The 23,871-nt window shown below is 41.9% G+C and overlaps 1 protein-coding gene across 1 annotated transcript in view; it reads left to right on the top strand.

Annotated features, from left to right (window-relative positions):
- The window catches only part of SCNN1B (sodium channel epithelial 1 subunit beta), a 62,560-nt gene that overhangs the window by 15,062 nt on the left and 23,627 nt on the right, over positions 1-23,871 (top strand). Inside the window, exons 2-3 of the mRNA XM_073553652.1 lie at positions 21,000-21,319; positions 21,407-21,707. Of these exons, the coding sequence (XP_073409753.1) occupies positions 21,000-21,319; positions 21,407-21,707 (621 nt within the window). The remainder of the gene's footprint in view (positions 1-20,999; positions 21,320-21,406; positions 21,708-23,871) is intronic.

The raw sequence follows: 23,871 nt of genomic DNA, 5'->3' as shown, positions 1-23,871 counted from the left end.
TGGTCTGCAGTCAGGAGTGGCATATCCAAAAGCCAAGGGATGTACCTAACAAAAAGGAGAGTTGTACGGTTTGAATTGTCCCATTTCAAATTTAAAGGCAATCTTACTACTTGGAGCTATGTCACCCAACAGCAGCTATGGTGCTGTAGACACTCAAGGGGACTGATTTTACAGGTATATGCCTCAAATTTAATACCGAGGTCTTTATCTGTTTTCTCTCCATTGCCCGCTGTAGCGCCATAATTTACAACTTTTGGAAATTTGCTTTTGGGGGCGTGGAGGCAGAAAGTGTGATTAATAAAATCTCCCATTTTTTCAGGTATTGGCTCTTTCCATTACCTTTTTCCCTTTTTATATCTTGTTCCCAACTCTTAAATGACATTTTCAGATCATACCTCTTTCCTCACCTCATTCCTGCCATCTCTGCCCAGACACTGGGTTAGTCTAATGACCAAACATACTGGGGCCATGCACAGCACAAAAAAATTCAGGGAGCAATGCCTTCCGAGTGACTTCTGCAGGGCCTAGGAGATTTGTCAGTTACTCTGGGAGTTTGGGAGGTCTTCCCATTTTCCAAGAGCCTCCTGGACGGTCTGTCAGAATTGGCACGTAAGTGTATCACACAGGTCTATGTCCAACATACTACATCGGTACATAATGGAAAAGAGGCATTTTGTGCACCATTATACCATGCAACTTCTACTTTACAGGTGACTGGAGTAAGCTAAATTCTAGTTGATTCTTATCTTTGGGACATAATTGCCTCTGAACTCCAGCACTTTGTGTAAATGTTATGACAACATAACATTTGCTACTGCAGTTTGTTGGAAATGCTCAGTAAATGGTAGTATTCTCTTATCTGCTAGTATTGTCAACAGTTTGCACGACCTATACATTTAGTTTGTTGCCGTTGGGGTGTCAAGTTTTCTTTGCCATATAACTTTCTGTCCTTTAAGTCCTTGTAGAAAATCAAGAATAATAGGTTTGTACATTACGAAGATCATGGTTTGGTCTAAGTGCAATAATATAATGTTTATGAGGAAATGTAGAATTCTGAGAATTTGTTGTTACCTGGGGGATGTCGTAAGAAGCATTGTGAAATGACTGAAACCAACAAACTGGCATGATGTCAAATGCATAGTGAGGCAGAGGCTGACACCTGACATGCCATCATCAGAGCCCTGTATAGGTCCCTCAGGTCAAATGTCGAGGTCCAACTCCAGGGTAGGAGCAATAGACACCATCTATTAAACATATTATTTGGTAATAAGGGGTCCCCATACAATGTAATACCACCAAAGTTTTATTGAAATTAATAAATATCGATTTACTTCTTTGGGTACACTCATGGGTATCTACCATAGGCTAGATAGATGTCCAAATTAGGCAACCCCTAGCATTGGTAGGTAAGCTGTCAACTAAGATGTTTACAGGTATGGTAATGGACTTTTAAGTATAAATCCATACTTGTGGTTTATGGTATAGGCGATCAATTGGATAAAACCATTGGTTTTTTTTAGGATGTCTCCTTACTGTATCTGTCTTCTTCTCTACCAGCACTCACTGGGATCTTGCAGATGATGGACTTATTACAAAAATTAATTATATTTGTTGGGGTTCATATATAAAGCTCCAAATTAAACCTTCCTGGGTTAAACGGTTAATAGCATCTACGCCATTTATCTGCAACTGGCAGGACTAAGAAAAAAGCTTAATTGGAAGCTTTATATTTTCCATAATTCACATTGAAGTGAATGGGAGTCATGGAAAAATGTAGCATAGGGAGCAACATAATGAGCTTGCAAAGTTCAGATGGACATGTCTTTTAGAAAGCTGCATTTGTCCAGCTTCCAATACATGTGCATTCTTGACTCAGCATACATGTTCTCAATACGGAGAGGTGGTAGCCACAAATTTATGTTTTAGTTCGGGATCCAAAGGGTAAAATTTCTACTTGTGGAGAGCGACAAACCAAGCCTGGCATGCCAATGTGAGGAGACTAACAAGCCTTGCAATGCTCCTCTGAAAAATTAAATACGTAAGTTGCCTCTTCAAACAGGAAGAGGACTAGAACTCTACTGCCACCTATTGGAAGTAGCAATCCTAAAAGACAATGTCGACCTTTTAATGAGCCTTACCACATGATGTGTCCTGTTTTAGAAACATTTAGCCAAAAATGCATAGTCAATAAAACTGGGTGTAAGCTCCCAGCCTTTATAAGCACACTGTGTATGTCCAGAGAGACAGAATGAAAGGGCGTGTTTACAAGATATGAGGCCAGTGTAGTCTGAGGGAATCAATGACCCCCCCCAAATTAGTCCTGATTATTTTTGCATAGCAAAAGTGAGGTTCATAATTTTATTTGCGACACAAAGAAATAACTACCGTATATGAAATATGAAAGAGTTTGTTGTAATGCAGGATTAGACTTATACAGTCATGGCCTGAGAGTGTTGGCACCCTTCAAATTGTTCTTGAAAATTAAATATTGCTCCCCAAAAATTATTACAATTACACATGTTTTGTTATAACGTGTTTATTTCCTTTGTGTATATTGGAACAACACTAGGGATGAGCGAACCTGAACAGTAAAGCGTCCGGTAGTGAACTCCGAGTATGGCCTTTTCCCAGAAGTTCGTTTTACTGTTCGGGTTTGGCGCGGAATAAAGTTTGTTGAAAGACTGCAGTGCAACCAATCAACAAGCTTTTAAGCTGTGGGCACTTCCAGAGCCATCACAGTCATGGCAAGTATTGGCATGGCAGTGATTGGTCAGGGCCGCCTGTTAACAGGACTGCAAAGCCGCTGGACAGCGGGAGATATTGCTCAAGTGAGGGACAGTGTAAAAGAAATAAATAATTTAAAAAAAAAAGAGGGGTCCCTCCTATTATTAATAACCAGTCAAGTGAAAGCAGACAACTGTGAACCTGGTCTTATGCTGGGAAAAGGAAAATATCCATGGACCTTCCCTGCCTATTAATATCAGCCCCCTGTACTCTTCTTTGCTTTTTCTGGTTATTAAAATAATCTGGTTATTTTAATAATCAACTAAGAGAAAGCAGACAGCTGCAGGCTGATATTAATAGACTGGGAAGGTCCATGGATATTGGCCCCTCATTTGTCCACAAGACACTTTTCCAGAAGCAGTTTGGCTTTCTCATGTCCATTTTGAAAAACTGAAGTCTAGTTTTTTTATAGTATGTCTCCGTGTCAGCAGTGGGGCCTCCTTGGGTCTCCTGCCATAGCGTTTAATTTAATTCCAATGTCGACAAATAGTTCGTGTTGACACTGATGCACCCTGACCAATCAGGACAGCTTGAATTTCTTTGGAACTTGATTAGGGCTGCTTAGCCACCATACAAACTATCCTGTTTTGCAACCTTTCATCAATTTTTTCTTTGCCGTCCACATCCAGGGAGATTAGCTACAGTGCCATGGGTTGTAAACTTCTTGATTGTGTTGTGCACCATAGATAAACATCCAGATCTCTGGGGATGGACTTGTAAGCTTGAGATTGTTGATATTTTTCAACACTTTTGGTTCTCAAGTCCTCAGACAGTTCTCTTCTCCACTTTGTTCTCCATGCTTAGCTTGGCACACACAGACACACAATGCAATGACTGAGTCAACTTCTCCCCTTTTATTTGGTTTCAGGTGTGCTTTTCATATTGCCCACACCTGCTACTTCTCACAGGTGAGTTTGAACAAGCATCACGTGCTTAGAACAAAGTTGTTTACCCAAAATTTTGAGAAAGTGCCAACAATTTTGTCTGCCACTTTTTTGGAGTTTTGTGTGAAATTATGTTCAGTTTGCCTCTTTCATCGCTGTTGTTTTTGGTTGTTCAAATATAAGCAAAGGAAATAACCACGTGTATAACAAAACATGTAATTGCAATAATTTTCTGGGAGAAATACTTCATTTTCTGGAACAATTTCAAGGGTGCCAACATTTTCATCTATTACTGTATAAAGCCATGGTGACCTGTTGTGAGTTCATTTTCCCCTCCGTCACTGAGGCCTGGTGAACTCCCTGTTCTAGTGAAGGAAGGTAGTGAGCCTGATTATCAGGCACCTGGGACTAATGAAGACGATTGGCTGAGTGGAGTCACTGACTGGATTTAAGGCAGCCTACGCCCTTTCTGCCCTGCGGGTGATTTCTCTGTGGACTCTTGGACACCAGTCTGATTCCTGCTCTCCTAAAGCTAAGTTTTCTGTTTTGCCTTTTGCATTTAAGATTTGTTTTTGTTTTTCTTGCTTTTTGGATTCTGCCACTCCCTGCTGGAGTGTGCAGTGTTCCGTTAGCTCTGTCTTCTGAAAGTACCTGAGTGCTGATTTAGTTTTTGAAGCTTAGTTGCTTCAGGGCCATTTTTATATCAGCTTGTTGGCTTTTGTCTCTGATAGGGTTTTGGCAGATTGCAGACAGCAGCCTTCCTATCCGTACCTATCTAGGTAGTTTTTGGGCCCCGTCTTTGCTCAGCCTGTCTTTCTGTCTGTGTAAGTGTTTTCATCTTGCTTCACCGTCATTATATGTGGGGGGCTGCCTATTACTTTGGGGTCTGCTCTGGGGCAGTTAGATTTCCCCTTTCCTTCTTTAGGCCTATGTATCTCTCCGGCTGTGATCGAGGGGTCTAGGTCATCGTAGGAACCCCCCACGGCTACTGCTAGTTGTGTTGATAGGTTCAGGGGTCTGCAATCTGATAGTTGCCAACTTCTCTGGTTTTCTGGACTTAGCTAGCATTTCTGTTTTTGCCTCCTATGGTGACTCAATCATAACAGAATCACCCGCCCAACCGCAGATCCTGGGGTACTCAATAGCAGGAAAGAATTGTGTTTAAAAAAAAAAAAAAAAAGTGTGTATATTCTTTCCTCTATATCTCTGAGGCCGTAGGGGGAATTTTTTTTTCTCTCAATGGAGATAAAGCAAGTGTCTGATCGTGTGGAGCAGCTCGCTGCTGAAGTGCGAGGAATTTCCGCCTATCTTGCCCGTTCACATGCTGTTGAACCAAAGATCCCCACACCTGATGTATTTTTTGGGGATCGATCTAAATTTTTGAGTTTCAAAAATAATTGTAAATTATTTTTTGCTTTGAAGCCTAACTCGTCAGGGAGCCCCGCGCAGCAGGTTAAAATTGTCATCTCCTTGCTGCGCGGCGATCCCCAGGATTGGGCGTTTTCTTTGAAACCAGATGACCCTATTCTGACTAATGTGAACGCATTTTTTCAAGCCTTGGGGTTACTGTACGACGAACCTAATGCTATTGATCAGGCTGAAAAGACCCTGTTAGCATTGAACCAGGGTCGAGAATCTGCAGAGTTGTACTGTCAAAAGTTCCGAAAGTGGGCGGTCCTTACTACCTGGAATGATAGTGCCTTGGCTGCTCTCTTTCGGAAGGGTTTGTCAGAAGCCGTAAAAGATACTATGGTGGGATTTCCTGTTCCCTCTGGTCTGGACGATTCTATGTCTTTAGCCATTCAGGTTGATCGGCGTTTACATGAACGCAGGATTACACGAGAGGTGTTGCCGCCGGTTGAACAGACGTCTGAACCTATGCAATGTGATAGAGTTTTGTCTAAGGCGCAACGTCAGGAATTCAGAAGGCGCAATAAGCTGTGTTTTTTCTGTGGAGATGCCTCACATATTATATCTGTTTGTCCTAAACGTGAGAAACGCTTTGCACACACGTTTTCTGTTGGTGGGGTTCAGCCTAAGTTTCTTTTGGCGATTACTCTGATCTGTTCCCTGTCCACATTTTCCGCCAAGGCTTTTGTGGATTCGGGAGCAGCGCTAAACCTAATGGACTTGGATTTTGCTAAACGTTGTGGATTTCCGTTGACACCTCTGCAGACGCCTATCCCTTTGAGGGGGATTGATGCTACCCCTCTGGCTAAAAATAAACCTCAGTTTTGGACCCAGTTGGTCATGCGGGTCGCCCCAGACCACCAAGAAAATTGCAGATTTTTGGTGTTGCATGGTCTGCATGATGCCATTGTTCTGGGGTTTCCCTGGTTGCAGATTCATAATCCAGTTTTGGATTGGAAGTCTGTGTCTGTGGTGAGTTGGGGTTGCCGGTGTACCTTTAGTGAGGCTCCGGTTTTTTCCACCTCTCCTCAGTCGCATGAGGTTCCTGACTATTTGGCGGACTTCTATGATGTATTTAGTGAGAATGAGTCTGCGTCCTTGCCTCCTCATAGGAGTTATGACTGCAATTGAACTAAGCCCGGGGTGTAAATTTCCTAAGGGTCGGCTCTTCAATTTATCTGTACCCGAGCACGAGGCTATGCGGTCCTATATTAAGGAGGCGTTGGAGAAGGGTCATATTAGACCATCCTCTTCACCCTTAGGTGCCGTTTTTTTTTTGTGGCCAAGAAGGATGGTTCTTTAAGGCCTTGTATTGATTATCGTGCCCTCAATAAAATTACTATTAAATATCAGTATCCGTTACCCCTGATTTCGGATCTATTCTCTAGAGTCAGAGGTGCTTGCTGGTTTACCAAGCTTGACCTCAGGGGGGCGTATAATCTTATCTGCATTAAGCAGGGGGATGAATGGAAGACAGCGTTTAATACTCCGGAGGGACATTTTGAGTACCTGGTGATGCCTTTTGGGCTCACTAATGCTGTCTGTCTTCCAGTGCTTCATGAACGATATTTTCCAAGACTTTGTCGATAAATTTTTGATTATCTATCTGGACGATATTTTGATCTTCTCCAAGGATTGGGATGCTCATGTGGAACATATTCGGACTGTGTTCCGGATCTTGAGAGAGAATTCTCTGTATGTCAAAGGATCAAAATGCCTTTTTGGAGTACAGAGGATTTCTTTTTTGGGATTTATTTTGTCTCCGTCAACTATTGAAATGGACCCGGCCAAGGTACAGGCCATTTATGATTGGGTTCAGCCCACTTCTTTGAAGGCCCTCCAGAAGTTTTTGGGTTTTGCTAATTTTTATCGGAAATTTATAGCAACATTTTTAAGTATTGCCAAACCATTGACTGACCTGACCAGGAAGGGTGCGGATGTGTTGAATTGGTCTCCGGAGGCGGTTGCTTCCTTTCAGGAGCTGAAGCGTAGATTTACCTCCGCCCCGGTTCTGCGGCAACCTGATGTCTCACTCCCGTTTCAGGTAGAGGTGGATGCTTCTGAGATTGGTGCAGGAGCAGTGTTGTCCCAAAAGGATCCGGTAACATCTAAAATGAATCCCTGTGCTTTCTTTTCCCGAAAGTTCTCTTCATCTGAACGTAACTATGATGTGGGGAATCGGGAACTGTTGGCCATGAAATGGGCATTTGAGGAGTGGAGACATTGGTTGGAGGGAGCCAAACATCAAGTTGTGGTCCTCACTGACCACAAAAATTTGATTTATCTAGAGTCGGCTAAACGCTTGAACCCCAGACAGGCTAGGTGGGCCTTGTTTTTTACACGTTTTGATTTTGTGGTCTCTTTCCTTCCTGGAACTAAGAATGTCAAGGCAGACGCCCTCTCTAGGAGTTTCTTTGCTGATTCTCCTGTGGTGACCAAGCCTGCTACCATCTTAGGCAAAGGGGTAGTTCTTTCTGCCATCTCGCCCGATTTGAGACTTGCTCTGCAAGAGTTCCAGGAGGACAAACCTGAGCGTTGTCCCAGTGGAAAGTTGTATGTTCCTGACCAGTGGAAGAAGAGAGTGATGTCTGAAGTTTATTGCTCTGCATTGGCTGGTCATCCGGGTATTTTTGGTACTAGAGATCTGGTGAGTCGTTCTTTTTGGTGGCCCACCTTGTCTCATGATGTCAGGAATTTTGTGCAGTCCTGTGGGACTTGCTCCCGGTCTAAATCTTGTTCTCGCTCTAGTGGGTTGTTGATGCCTTTGCCGGTCCCCAGGAGGCCATGGACCCATATTTCAATGGATATCATCTCTGATATGCCGGTCTCTCAAAGAATGACTGTTATTTGGGTGATTTGTGATAGGTTCTCTAAGATGGTTCATCTTGTACCACTCCCTAAGTTGCCATCTTCCTCTGAGTTGGTGCCCCTGTTTTTGCAACAGGTGGTTCGCTTGCACGGGATTCCTGAGAACATTGTATCTGACAGAGGAGTTCAATTTGTGTCTAAATTTTGGAGGACGTTCTGTTCCATGTTGGGAATTCAGTTGTCCTTCTCCTCTGCTTTTCACCCTCAGACCAATGGGCAGACAGAGAGAACAAACCAGACCTTGGAGTCGTATTTGAGATGTTTTATTTCCGCTGATCAGGATGATTGGGTTTCATTTTTGTCCTTGGCCGAATTTGCTTTAAATAATAGAGCTAGTTCTGCCACTTTGATGTCACCTTTTTTTTGTAACTTTGGGTTTCATCCTCGATTTTCTTCAGGGCAGGTGGAGCCCTCTGCCTGCCCAGGTGTTGACACTGTGGTGGAGAGAATGCACCAGATCTGGGACCAAGTGGTGGATAAGTTATCTCTCTCCCAGGAAAAGGCCCAGCGGTTTTCCAATCGACATAGGACCATTGGTCCCCAGTTTAAGATTGGTGATATGGTGTGGTTATCATCAAAAAATATTGCTATGAAGGTGGCTTCTCCTAAGTTTAAGCCTAGATTTATTGGACCTTACAAGATTTTGGAGATTATTAATCTGGTCTCTTTTCGTTTGGCTCTTCCTGTCACATTTAAGATCCATAATGTGTTCCATAAGTCCTTGTTGAAGAGGTTTGTTGAGCCAGTTGTGCTTGAGGTGGCACCTCCGGACCCTGTATTGGTTGAAGGTAACTTGGAATATGAGGTAGAGAAAATTCTGGATTCCCGTCTGGCTAGACCGAGACTCCAGTATTTGGTTAAGTGGAAGGGTTATGGTCAGGAGGATAATTCCTGGGTCTCTGCCTCTAATATTCATGCCAAAAGATTGGTGCGTGCCTTTCATCGGGCTCACCCTGATCACCCTGGTAGCGTTGTTGAGGGTTCGGTGACCCCTCCTCAAGGGGGGGTACTGTTGTGAGTTCATTTTCCCCTCCGTCACTGAGGCCTGGTGAACTCCCTGTTCTAGTGAAGGAAGGTAGTGAGCCTGATTATCCAGCACCTGGGACTAATGAAGACGATTGGCTGAGTGGAGTCACTGACTGGATTTAAGGCAGCCTACGCCCTTTCTGCCCTGCGGGTGATTTCTCTGTGGACTCTTGGACACCAGTCTGATTCCTGCTCTCCTAAAGCTAAGTTATCTGTTTTGCCTTTTGCATTTAAGATTTGTTTTTATTTTTCTTGCTTTTTGGATTCTGCCACTCCCTGCTGGAGTGTGCAGTGTTCCGTTAGCTCTGTCTTCTGAAAGTACCTGAGTGCTGATTTAGTTTTTGAAGCTTAGTTGCTTCAGGGCCATTTTTATATCAGCTTGTTGGCTTTTGTCTCTGATAGGGTTTTGGCAGATTGCAGACAGCAGCCTTCCTATCCGTTCCTATCTAGGTAGTTTTTGGGCCCCGTCTTTGCTCAGCCTGTCTTTCTGTCTGTGTAAGTGTTTTCATCTTGCTTCACCGTCATTATATGTGGGGGGCTGCCTATTGCTTTGGGGTCTGCTCTGGGGCAGTTAGATTTCCCCTTTCCTTCTTTAGGCCTATGTATCTCTCCGGCTGTGATCGAGGGGTCTTGGTCATCGTAGGAACCCCCCACGGCTACTGCTAGTTGTGTTGATAGGTTCAGGGGTCTGCAATCTGATAGTTGCCAACTTCTCTGGTTTTCTGGACTTAGCTAGCATTTCTGTTTTTGCCTCCTACGGTGACTCAATCATAACAGTGACCATTAAGGAGGGGTAGGGGAGATGGCATATTTGACTTAATACATATAATATTTATGTAATGCTTTGTAGCATTCAAGCTATCACATATTCAAAGACATACTTATAGGGAATTTAGATTGTGAGTCCCAATGGGGACAGTACCGATAATGTCTGTAAAGCGCTGTGGAATTAATGGCGCTATATAAATGAGTAAATAAATAAATAAAAATAATCATGCTAAGAAGTCCCATAGTGGGAATTAAAAATAAAAACTTAAATTGCTGATTCAAGATAGAAAAAGAGATAAATTGCTCGCCTAGGATGCATGGACATGATGAATAGTATCATGAACATATAGTCTTCTTTTCAGTTTTGTGGAAAAACTTTAATTAGAGATCATTTTATAAGGCCATTTGGTGGATGCCCTGGAAGAAGTCTGATTGTGACCCATTGTGAGGTATGGGTTAAAAACTGGAAAAAAAATCAAGAAACCAAAGGAACAAAATAAGTTCTTTAAAAATGAAAGACTGTACGCATCTTACCAAACATTATGATGTTAGTCTACCAATGTGACCAAATCCAGTCAATGATGAGGTCCTAAAGTTGCACAGATAATCAAGAAGAGACCTTTCTTGGTACACCAGAAACCTGGTGTTCTTTGTAGCTGATACCTACAACAGCCCAAATCTGCCATGACTTACATTTTTAGATGCATGGTGTTAGGAACGGCGGAACGCACTAAATAAAAATAAATAATAAAGTGCGTTCGCTGCTCGGGGTCCACCGTGCAGTAGATGTTACACCGCTGCTAGTTAATGACAGACAAGCAATATGGTGGTATAATGCGCACGGCTAAGACTTCATCCGAAGTGTACAAAGCGGGCTCTGTTCACACACAGAGGCTCCGCAACATAAACATACAAAAACACTGAGCCTGTCAGTATCACAGACCACAGGGAAATGCACACATGGTATCTGGTCACAGGAGCAGGACCCAAGGCAGAGGAGCTGCGTCCATCTAGACCTACCGTGTGTGCGACGTCGCTACTGCGTACACCAAGGAGGGCTGCAACTGCAGCGCAGCATAGGGCACGGCCGCTAGTCGACAAAGCTAGGAGGCAGGCGCAATGTCGGACGCTAGCGTAGAGATGCGGTGTGCACAGTGGCCTAAGGCTTGCCACTGACTGGCGCTGACTGCTGCACTAATTCCGTATCCACATGCGAAATATCAGAGGGAAGGGGTTTCAAATGAGTCAGTCACCAGAGTCATACATCCATCACCATTCACACATAGCAAGTATAGTCTATACTAGCGCATGGCCGAACAGTCATGCACGCTTTTTATAGCCGTGCGGGACCTTCCAGATCTCCGAGATGGACCAATGAGATCTGGAGCAGGACCTGGGCACATGACTCCTGATCTCCAATGGGAGATCGCCTCGTGAGCATGCCCAGTAGGAGCACAGAGGAACTTAGTCTCTGGAGCGGTCTGCTGCAAAGTAATCTTCTCTGCAGTAGATAGACAGCAGGAGACCGCAAAATGTGAGGCTCTGGATTCCTGCAGACCAGACGCAGAAACCAGACGCCTAACACATGGCGAGCCCAAAGATTTGTCAAAAAGAAACGTGCAACTTTTGATAAATTTGGCACAGTTCACTTTATCTGCCATTTGGTTGGAGAATGCAGCATTAAATACCAGTCTTGATAAATTCTCCCCTTATGACACCACATACAGATTAGATGACTATTGGCCGAACAATGGTTTTGGTCAATTATTTGTCCAGCAGTCATATCGGCTGGCTCTCCCATATACAGTTCGGGTGAGCACTTCTGTGTTCTCTATGCGTGCTGGCGGTGTCATAGAACAAAAGGATCGGCAGTCCAAAACCGGGCATGCTTAATCCACAGACAGTAAATTGTCCAGGGCCCCTATATACAGTAGCGTACCATCTGAGCCCATCAATAGCAGCTGACATTGGTCTATTAACTATGGGAAGTTTTAGAGTAATGAACGGAAAATCTACATAATTGTGTAGTATCATTGGGGAACAGATTAATTGTAGATTTTTCCGTGTGCTTTAAGAAATGTTCCCATATGTGTACTACCTTCTTTTGATCAATGCTGGTGCTCCTTTCTTTTCCACATGTATTTTGTTGACTTGTATTTGGTTTCTTTTAGAGATGAGCGAATCCAAACTTAAAAGCTCGGTGTTCCAGACAGTTAGTTCTCTTGGAAGTCTGTTGCAATGTTTGGAGTTCAGGGGAAGTCTGGGAGGAGAGAGAAAGCGAATTTCCCAGCTGAAAATTTCTGGTCTTCATTGTTTTCAATGAAGATGGGGTTCTGGTTAAAGTTCAGGTAAAGTTCTGGAACCCAAACCGAACTTTGGAAAAAAGTTTGGGTAGTGCGCCAGAACCCAAACTTCCACAGGTCCGCTCATCCCTAGTTTCTTTGTATTATTATACAACCACATACCTCCCACGATCTTAGACAGAAATGTTTGAACAACAGCACTTGACTCATTCTTGTGCAAGCACTTACACAGTAATGTACACATCTTGTAGACTGTATCATCGAGCAATTAGAACCATACTCCTGTGAAATTATCTGGAAACACCTGAGCACTAAACATTATTGAATGGCACTTACTGGCTTCATATTAATTACAAAGCTGAAAAAGTGAAAACTTTAACCACAGAGCCAAAATTTGGATTGTAAGATGGGGGTGATGATGGGGCCTCCATCAATGTTCAGAATGATCTGATCTCCAAGTTTCATGGACACATGACTAAACATGGTCATCTACCTTTACACTGTTGGATTTAATGTAATTTATAGAAGTTAAACCAACAGAATGGGACCTGTGTCCAAGTAAATAGTATTTCTCCAGAATGACTTGCCCTTTTATTTCAGTTTAAAGGACATTTACTATGTTGACAGGTCCAAAATACTGATGCTCCAATTAGGACAAGCTAATAGGTGCTTGTACCCTTGTTGAGTTGATACTCAAAATTGTGATTCATTCATAATAGGAATTCTTAATGCAGGGCTGGGTAAAGTCCAAGAGCCAAGTGAATTTAAAAGCCCTCAAGTATACAAAGCTATGCTTTTCAGCTCCTTTTGGCCCAGACCCCCATTGATAAAAAAATCAGATTTGAGTCTGTGACATCTATGAAATTCTTTGTACTGACTGCAATCCTTTTAATATAATATGAAATGCATTCATGTTGTGTAATATGAGAACCTAAGGTCTTGCTGATTAGGCTTTAGAAAAAAATAAAATCACCAGATAAGCAGATAACTACAATTAAGTTCAGAAATATTTGGACAGTGACACAAGTTTGGGAATTTTAGCTGTTTACCAAAACATATTCAAGATACATTTATATAATCACTATTGCTTTACAGTGTAGACTCTCAGCTTTAATTTGTGGATATTCACATCCTATTTGGAGTAAGGGTTTAGGAATTACGTTGTTTAGTACGTAGCTACCTCTTTTTAGGAGACAAAATTGGATAGTTATCTTTTTAAGTGGGCTATATGGGCTATTCCCTCATTAATTTATTATTAACTAAGCAGGTAAAAGGTCTGTGGCTGATTCCAAGTGTGGCATTTGCATTTGGAAGCCGTTGCTGTGAAATCACAACATGAGGTTAAAAGTCTCAATAGAAGAGAAACAGACCATCATTAGGCTGGAAAAAAAAAAATCCATCCAAGTGATAGCAGAAATAATAGTGGACAAATTAATAGTTGGGTTCATTCTGCAAAAAAAAAAAAGAATGCACTGGGCGGCTTGGGAACTCAAAAGGCCTGGACTTCCACAGAAAACAATGGTGGATGATCACAGAATCCTTTCCATGGTGAAGAAAATCCACATCATGACATCCACCGAAGAGAAGAACACTGTTGGAAGTCGATGTTTCAGTATCTAAGTCTACCATAGAGAGAAGATTTCATAAGAGCAAATACAGCGGGTTCACCACAAAGTGCAAACCATCAATCAGCCTTAAAAATAGAAATTAGACTTTTCCAAAAAACATGTAAAGAAGCCGCCCAGTTCTAGAAAAGCGAAACTAAGATCAACCTGTACCAGAATGATGGGAAGAAGAAAGTATGGAGAAGGCTTGGATCCTAAGCACAGCACTTCCTGTGTAACACATAGTGGAGGCAGTGCGATGGCGCGGGCATGCATGGCTTCCAGTGGCGTCACTAGTGTTTATTGATGATGTGACTGAAGACAGAAGCAGCCGGATAAATTGTGAAGTATACAGGGCTACTGTATCTGATCGTCTGACATTGGGCATTTATTTTTTTTCTTTTCTCACCATGTACCCAGTCAATCAGGGACAACAGGGTCACAAGAGTTGCGGACCACTTCCACTTTAAACAAAAGCTTTTGTATTAGAAAATTTTCCAAAAAATTAATTTATCCTATAAGATTCATTTAGCCTAGTCATTAACTGGTGAGTGTTTGTTCCCGATGATCACTTTAAGACACTTGCTAATTGATCCAAGTTTCAATTAAGAAATGCATAACTCAGGTCGTCATCTAGCCTAAGAGCATTTAGGTACAATATACAACACTTTGAGTCATAGGCAATAATAATTATCAAGGTAAGTAGGCGTCACCAGATATGTATGTAGAATACAATTCCTCAGTGTTTTCAATTCTCGCCAGTTCCAAGAACTACAAGACACATCTTTGTCATTATACCCAACCATTGAACTAGTCGGGTTAGTTTTCCAACCATTTTCCTTTGCCAACCTTAAGGAAAGCCCCACCCATTTGTTCTTTCAATGTCCCTGTGCTAAAAATAAGTTTCTTTAGAAGCTACGGATGTCTTTCCTGGAACATTTGCTGCAAGTCTTGGCTTCTTTGTGTAAGGCACATGTTTACACAGGAGACACAACCAAAGACAATTCCAACCCGAAGTAATTATTAATTTTTGCCTACTCACCTTATAGTCAAATCCATATAGTAAATCCTATATACATCCTACACTAAGCCTGAAATGTTCACGTAGAGCCAGGATATTGAGAGTAAGAGGAGGTAACACTTTCTTTTCTTGGATATTAGAAGCTATATATATGAGCAATTTGGATCCTCTATCCTATGTATGTATGCGTATGAGTGATCTTCCAAGAGGAAGAACCCTAATTTGCCTCCATGTTTCCCGAAGAGCCTTGTATAAAATTCTTCCTTTGCCTGCAGATGGTCTACAGAAGAAAGAAAAAACAGCACTACATAAACCTCATGTACTGAAACAGATAGCGTTACCATATTAATTTTTCACCAACCCAAGATCTTGTTTAGGGTTCTTGGAAAACCCAGCATTTTCCACCCAGTAGATTTTTACTAACTAATTTTTAGGCTGTAACTTTCTCCGGCATTTTTTTCATATAATGCTTTATTAGCCCAAATGGTCTTCTCTTTTAAGCTCTTTTGTCTTGGTATCATTTTGACTATCATACTTGACTATTGACCCCATAGTATAGTTGAGTGAATGTGGTTGTATCGTTGCATCCTCTCTATTGATTCACCCACCATTAGAGTGTACTTGGTTATTCTCCCAGCATATTTGGGATTTCTTAACAAGAAGGAGAATTTTGCCTAACTGACAGTCAGTCAGGCACTAATTCCTTCATATAAACCATTTTCAGGAAAAGTATCGCCTGTGAGCAGCCGCTTTCCAGTTGCTCATCCCATTCTCCTGCAGTAGATGATAAAGTTAGTACCCGGGAATTTATTAGCTTCTTATTATTAATGGGGGAAACTTATCTGGCAGCAATATATGTAAGACATTAGCAGTGCTTTATTGATGAGGTGCTCTTATTAGGGAGGCACTCTGGCTAGTGCTGGAGACAGTAAGTTTGTCAGTATTTGTACACAGAACTTATGAGAACTATACAAGAAAGATGTAGTGGACAGAAAGAAAGAAGTATGACTGCAGGGTCTGACTGCACAAGGTTTGTTTGTAGTCTGTTACTATGGAAACAGAACTGTGCTTCATAGCAGCTGATCAACACAGTAGGATATTTTTAATAAAAAGAATTTACAAAAGTAATTCATTTTTAATTTTTTTTTAGCTGCATTGTAACAATATTGTTTACATAGGCATTGCCTTTAAGCTATTTGTTCCATTTTATGGACAGTCCTCTGGTCTTGCATATTTTCATTCTTCAACTACTCAAAGATCCATCAGGCATTTATTGGCTGAGTATGTTGGTATGTGCTGGCAGCTGGCAGCTGATGAAATAATTTAAATTAGTGGAGTTGTGAAATGATGAAGCAATTGGAAGAATCTGGTTTCTTGTCTGACGAGTCTGGGGAGTATACGAAATGAAAGTTTAAAGATGAGGGCAATGGCTATGCCCTATTTCGATAATTGTGTTTTCGGTTGTATGGTTTCTAGTCTTAAGACTGGAGATAAACAAATCGAACTTGCAGAACCCTAGTCCAAAGACCATGTTAACAGTCTCTGGCTTCCAGACGGGACCCGTACTAGCCTCCTCCTACCTGCCAACACCACTTATGATTAGTATGGTCGGAGTAATGTCATAGGTTCTCAACGTCGGGCCTGTGAAACAAAATTATATCGGACTGTTTGACGAGACAGACTGTCTCATGTAACTGAGAGTCTGTGACATTTATTACAAGCCTCATGCACTATGCCACACTTGATCATATAAATTAGTGCCATAAATAGAAGGAACAATGAGCAACCGCTATACAGTTCCTCATACCATCATCCTGCATACAGGAAAGATGTATATCTTTGTACCGTGTTAGCCAGTAGATAGAAAAATATTCAGGATTGAGAGTCCTCAGTAGTTGATACCTTTTAATGGCTAACTGAAAAGATGGTAACACATTGCAAGCTTTCAAGACTACTCAGGCTAGCCTGATGAAGAGACCTGAGAAGTCTCGAAAGCTTGCAATGTGTTACCATCTTTTCAGTTAGCCATTAAAAGGTATCAACTACTGAGGACTCTCAATCCTGAATATTTTTCCATCATCCTGCAGAGATTCCAAAGTTAGTACTAGGGGATTTTTTGGCTTTCTACTATTTAAGAGGGGCATGCTTATAGCTATATACATGAGACATTACAAAGGCAATATTAATCGGGTGTTCTATTAAGGGGGCACTCAAAAAAGCTCCCATTCAGCAGCAATGGGCTAATCATGTGATCACTGGACTAAGGTCCTGCAAGTGAGTTTGCTCCTCTTATTTGCCTAACCTTTGGATAGGTCACCAATATCAGATTGGTGGGGGGGACCCAACTCTTGTGGATCAGATGCGTTTCTCCGTTTGCACCAGGCACAGCTCCATACTTTCAACAGCACCTTGTCTTATATCAATCCTACCAACCTGAATAAGATGAAGCGGTTCTAAGTTATAGTACCAGGCATCGCCACCATGGTGCCGTGACATAAAAAAGGGGGACAAGGAGTGCTGAGAGTTGGAACCAGCTAATCTGAATGGGCAGGCAGTCAATTTTGTAGTTCTGGAATTTTCCATGACTTTAATTTTGATGGCCTATCCTTAGAAAATGTTGATATTACCATAGTTTAGAAGATGTCTGATCAGCTAAATGAATGGGCTGTAACATGTCTCCTTCAGTGTTTATCCAGGACCATACATAAGACTGTGAATGGGAATGACTCTGCCGTTACCATCATAGCACAGCCAATGTTGGACTTCCTCTACTCAAAATTTAGGCTACAAAGACCAATTCCTGCAAACTCATTTAAGCTCTGTGTATCCTCAGGTAGTGCATATAGATGTCAAAGATACAGATCTTTCACTAAAAACACACCTTTACAAGCTAGAGTTGAGAACCAATGCAAAGAGTGACCTTCGCTCTAGAGGACACTCATAAAAGAGGGTTCATATGCCTTTTATTTCAAAGTGAAGGTCGTCTTGCCAATAAACATAGATACCATTCCTATTGTCAAAACTTCTCTTTAACACCCAGAGTTTGCATCTGCAAAAGCAAGCTTCTGATCAAGTGAACTAAAATAAAACTGGCCTCCATGTGTCTCTTAACTCAGAGTTACGGTGGTTGTGGTTGCCCCATCAGAATAACGTTTGTCCACATAGTCATTGATGTGGTTCCACTGCTCAGAACTCCTCTTTAAAATCTGGAGTTGAGAACCACTGCAAAGAGAAGCATGAAGAATATTAGAACAGGGGCCATGTTATACCACCATAATCTTTGACCTTATTTCATATTTTGCCTAAACTGGTAAATTCCTATGGTAATGTTTAATAATAATAATAATAAAAAAAAAAAAAATAGTTTGGAGCATATCTGGTGCTAAGTGACTTTGGATCGACAATAGTACACCAAAATTATCAGCTAGGCTTTAATAGCATGTGAAGCAAAATCTTTCTACACAGAATGACAGATGTGAAAAATTCCATTAGCTTTGCAGCTGCTAACTGGCATTGAGAATTCTTACTGAATTTACTAATTTGTTTAGTTTTTCTCCAATTTTATTTATATTTTTCATGTATGGGTTGCATCATAACAGCCAACACTCTGGATTTCATCACAACAATCAGGCAAATCTAACCACAAATGAATTGAATTCATCCAAGTCCTGCTCCAAATGGATGTTCCTATCCTTTTTGGGTTGTGCCTGGAGTGGAGCTTAAACTTCTGATATGAGATTTTGAAATTTTTTGAATTATGTCCCAGCTGTTGGGGGACAGAGAATGTACATAACATGTATATATGTTTGAAAACTACAGTGGGGGAAAAAAGTATTTAGTCAGCAACCAATTGTGCAAGTTCTCCCACTTTAAAAGATGAGAGAGGCCTGTAATTGACATCATAGGTAGACCACAACTATGAGAGTCAAAATGAGAAAACAAATCCAGAAAAATCACCTTGTCTGATTTGGCAAAATTTATTTTGCAAATTATGGTGGAAAATAAGTATTTGGTCACCTAAAAAAACGTGCAAGATTTCTGGCTTTCACAGACCTGTAACTTCTTCTTTAAGAGGCTCCTCTGTCCTCTAATCATTACCTGTAGTAATGGCACCTGTTTGAACTTGTTATCAGTATAAAAGACACCTGTCCACAAACTTAAACAGCCACACTCCAAACTCCACTATGGTGGAGACGAAAGAGCTGTCGAAGGACACCAGAAGCAAAATTGTAGAATCATAGAATCGTAGAGTTGGAAGGGACCTCCTGGGCCATCTGGTCCAACCCCCTGCTCAAAGCAGGATTCGCTAAATCATCCCAGTCAGATGTCTGTCCAGCCTCTGTTTGAAGACTTCCATTGAAGGAGAACTCACCACTTCTCGTGGCAGCCTGTTCCACTCATTGATCACTCTAACCGTCAAAAAGTTTTTTCTAATATGTAGCCCTGCACCAGGCTGGGAAGACTGAATCTGCAATAGGCAAGCAGGTTGGTGTGATGAAATCAACTGTGGGAGCAATAATAAGAAAATGGAAGACATACAGGACCACTGATAATCTCCCACGATCTGGGGCTCCACGCAAGAGCTCACGCCATGGGATCAAAATGATCACAAGAATGGTGAGCAAAAATCCCAGAACCACACGGGGGGACTTAGTGAATGACCTGCATAGAGCTGGGAGCACTGTAACAAAGGCTACCATCAGTAACACACTACACCGCCAGGGACTCAGATCCTGCAGTGCCAGACGTGTCCCTCTGCTTAAGCCAGTATAAGTCCAGGCCCGTCTGACGTTTGCTACAGAGTTTTTGGATTATTCAGAAGAGTATTGGAGAATGTCATATGGTCTGATGAAACCAAAGTAGAATGGTTTGGTGCAAATAAAACTCGTTGTGTTTGGAGGAGACAGAATGCTGAGTTGCATCCAAAGAACACCATACCTACTGTGAAGCATGGGGGTGGCAACATCATGCTCTGGGGCTGTTTCCCTGCAAAGGGATCAGGACGATTGATCTGTGTACATGAAACAATGAATGGGGCCATGTATCGTGAGATTTTGAGTGCAAACCTCCTTCCATCATCAAGGGCATTGAAGATAAAACATGGATGGGTCTTTCAGCATGATAATGATTCCAAGCACACTGCCAGGGCAATGAAGGAGTGGCTTCGTAAGAAGCATATGAAGGTCCTGGAGTGGCCTATCCTGTCTCCAGATCTCAACCCGATGAAAACCTTTGGAGGGATCTGAAAGTCTGTGTTGCCCAGCGACAGGCCCAAAACATCACTGCTCTAGGGGAGATCTCAAAAAAGATAAAATCAACTAATCTCATGGAGATTTGAAAAAACCGTGTGAACATGCAAATCCCCTTAAAAACACACAGTTTATTAGGATAATTACTAAAAAAACACCTTCCAGGTGAAAAACTGGCAAATGCCAAAAATAGAAAAAAAGACTTGGTTTAAAGTGCTGCACAGCCCTATACTAAGGCCTAGCTGATACCTTCCTGGCCGTGGAGGTTGGCACCCTAATAGTACGATATTGGCGCCCCCACTCAACGAGGACTATCCCTCGCTTCCCTAGTAATCCCCTAGATCACAGAAGGGAAAACAATTCTCAGATAGTGCAGAGATGAAAAATCAGAATGCCCTAGGACTAGTGCAGACCAGACACAAATACCAAAATATAACGATAAAAATGCATATTAACCATATCATGATATCATGTGACCTAAATTATCCTTCAGAGGCATGATAAACAGCTGATCCCACATGGGGGATAGATACAGTCAGATATAATGAATAAACAATAAATGGTCACTTATCATGTCTATGGAGAACCCTCAATGCGTTTCCCTGCCGTGGCATTTCATCAGGAGGTATAACCGATGCTCTCACTATTATTGTTGCTGCTTCATGCCTGATACCACGATGATGGAGGCTAGGGGAGATCTGCATGGAAGAATGGGCTAATACACCACCAACAGTGTGTGCCAACCATGTGAAGACTTACAGAAAACGTTTGACCTCCGTCATTGCCAGCCAAGGATATATCACAAAATATTGAGATGAACTTTTGTTAATGACCAAATACTTATTTTCCACCATAATTTGCAAAATAAATCTTTCCAAATCAGACAAGGTGATTTTCTGGATTTGTTTTCTCATTTTGACTCTCATAGTTGTGGTCTACCTATGATGTCAACTACAGGCCTCGCTCATCTTTTAAGTGGAAGAACTTGTACAATTGGTGGCTGACTACCGTAAATACTTTTTCCCCATTTTATGATAAGAAATTCCTTATATTGACAATTTCAACGTTTTGACCTTTTACAGATCAAGATGAAGAAAGTTAAACGGTATTTCACAAGGGCCCTACACCGGATGCAGAAGGGTCCAGGATACACCTATAAAGAGCTACTCGTCTGGTTTTGCAATAACACAAATACCCATGGTCCAAAGCGAATTGTCAGTGAGGGACCCAAAAAGAGAGTGATGTGGTTTATCTTGACCTTGTGTTTTGCTTCCCTTGTCTTCTGGCAGTGGGGTCTTGTCATACAGACCTATCTGTCCTATGGGGTCAGTGTGTCCTTCTCCATAGGTTTTAACACTATGGTATTTCCTGCTGTGACTTTCTGCAATTCCAATCCTTTTAAGTGAGTACGAAAAGTCATATTTTTGGCCAACATCTAATGATCCAAATCTCCCATGGTGTTTAGATCTCTCATTTCTTCTCATTTCAGATACTCACGTGTAAAGCCATACCTGCGTGATTTGGATGAGCTTGTTGACACGGCTTTGGACCGGATCCAGTTCTTCAGCCAAAGGGACTTTACTGTGCCGACTCCAAGCAACATTAGCGAAATTGGGACCTTTGACCCGAGATTGTGGAATCACATGCCACTAGTTATCATTGATGAAAATGACCCTGAGAACCCAATGGTCTATAACATATTTGATGGCAACACTGATTACTCTCAGATTAATGCTACCAAAGGCAACGAAACAATCTACGCGGAGAGATACAAAGTGGCCATTCAACTGGTAGGTGCTTAATATTACTAAAGGGATATTCCGGAGTGCACTTCATGGTTACAGTATGGTATCAATATTGAAGTATGCAGCTTAAGGTTTGTTCACACGTGACAGATTTAGAGGAGCAAATCCACAAAAGTCCTTTACCCCTTCCAATCATTGTAAAAGTCATATAAACTGGTCACAGTAGTCACAAGATGTCCCAGTCACAATGCTGTAAACGTGAGGGGTAGAGGAGAACCTGGGTGACCTCTGCTCGTGTACTGTTTGTCACCATAAATCGGTAAAGGGTCACAGCTTTCCGGAACAATATGTGAATTTATAAAACATTTCTGATGTAATTCTGCTTGTAAACTTTCACTGGTGTCTGGACTCAGTAAGCGACATCCAACCCAATGTAACTGAAAAGCTGCACTACTGCTTCATGGTGAGGAATACGTAGCAATAAACAAGAAACACAATAACGGCCTATGCTTGTGGTGGTTCACAACCTATTTCGGGACAGAAATGTCTGGGGTTTACATTGTTACAATAACCATGTTACCTATCATGTAATATATGTACACAGTGACTACACCAGGAGAATAGTGAGTGCAGCTCTGGAGTATAATACAGGATATAACACAGGATCAGTAATGTAATGTATGTACACAGTGACTGCACCAGCAGAATAGTGAGTGCAGCTCTGGAGTAAAATATAGGATGTAACTCAGGATCAGTAATGTAATGTATATACACAGTGACTGCACCAGCAGAATTGTGAGTGCAGCTCTGGGGTATAATACAGGATGTAACTCAGGATCAGTAATGTAATGTATGTACACAGTGACTCCACCAGCAGAATAGTGAGTGCAGCTCTGGGGTATAATACAGGATGTAACTCAGGATCAGTAATGTAATGTATGTACACAGTGACTGCACCAGCAGATTAGTGAGTGCAGCTCTGGGGTATAATACAGGATGTACCTCAGGATCAGTAATGTAATGTTTGTACACAGTGACTGCACCAGCATAATAGTGAGTGCAGCTCTGGAGTAAAATATAGGATGTAACTCAGGATCAGTAATGTAATGTATATACACAGTGACTGCACCAGCAGAATAGTGAGTGCAGCTCTGGGGTATAATACAGGATGTAACTCAGGATCAGTAATGTAATGTATGTACACAGTGACTGCACAAGCAGATTAGTGAGTGCAGCTCTGGGGTATAATACAGGATGTAACTCAGGATCAGTAATGTAATGTTTGTACACAGTGACTGCACCAGCAGAATAGTGAGTGCAGCTCTGGGGTATAATACAGGAAGTAACTCAGGATCAGTAATGTAATGTATGTACACAGTGACTGCACTAGAAGAATAGTGACTGCAGCTCTGGAGTATAATACAGGATATAACTCCGGATCAGTAATGTAATGTATGTACACAGTGACTGCACCAGCAGAATAGTGAGTGCAGCTCTGGAATATAATACAGGATGTAACTCAGGATCAGTAATGTAATGTGAGTGCACAGTGTCTGCACCAGCAGACTAGTGAGTGCAGCTCTGGAGTATAATACAGGATGTAACTCAGGATCAGTACAGGATCAGTAATGTAATGTATGTACACAGTGACTGCACCAGCAGAATAGTGAGTGCAGCTCTGGGTTATAATACAGGATGTAACTCAGGATCAGTATTGTAATATACTGTATGTACACAGTGACTGCACCAGCAGAATAGTGAGTGCAGCTCTGGGGTATAATACAGGATGTAACTCAGGATCAGTACAGGATCAGTAATGTAATGTATGTACACAGTGACTGCACCAGCAGAATAGTGAGTGCAGCTCTGGGTTATAATACAGGATGTAACTCAGGATCAGTATTGTAATATACTGTATGTACACAGTGACTGCACCAGCAGAATAGTGAGTGCAGCTCTGGGGTATAATACAGGATGTAACTCAGGATCAGTACAGGATCAGTAATGTAATGTATGTACACAGTGACTGCACCAGCAGAATAGTGAGTGCAGCTCTGGGGTATAATACAGGATGTAACTCAGGATCAGTACAGGATCAGTAATGTAATGTATGTACACAGTGACTGCACCAGCAGAATAGTGAGTGCAGCTCTGGGGTATAATACAGGATGTAACTCAGGATCAGTAATGTATGTACACAGTGACTGCA

Source organism: Dendrobates tinctorius, unplaced genomic scaffold, assembly GCF_039654945.1.
Source record: "Dendrobates tinctorius isolate UK_male_01 unplaced genomic scaffold, ASM3965494v1 ptg000202l, whole genome shotgun sequence".
Lineage (NCBI taxonomy): Eukaryota > Metazoa > Chordata > Amphibia > Anura > Dendrobatidae > Dendrobates > Dendrobates tinctorius.
This window is presented reverse-complemented; position numbering and strand designations above follow the sequence as displayed.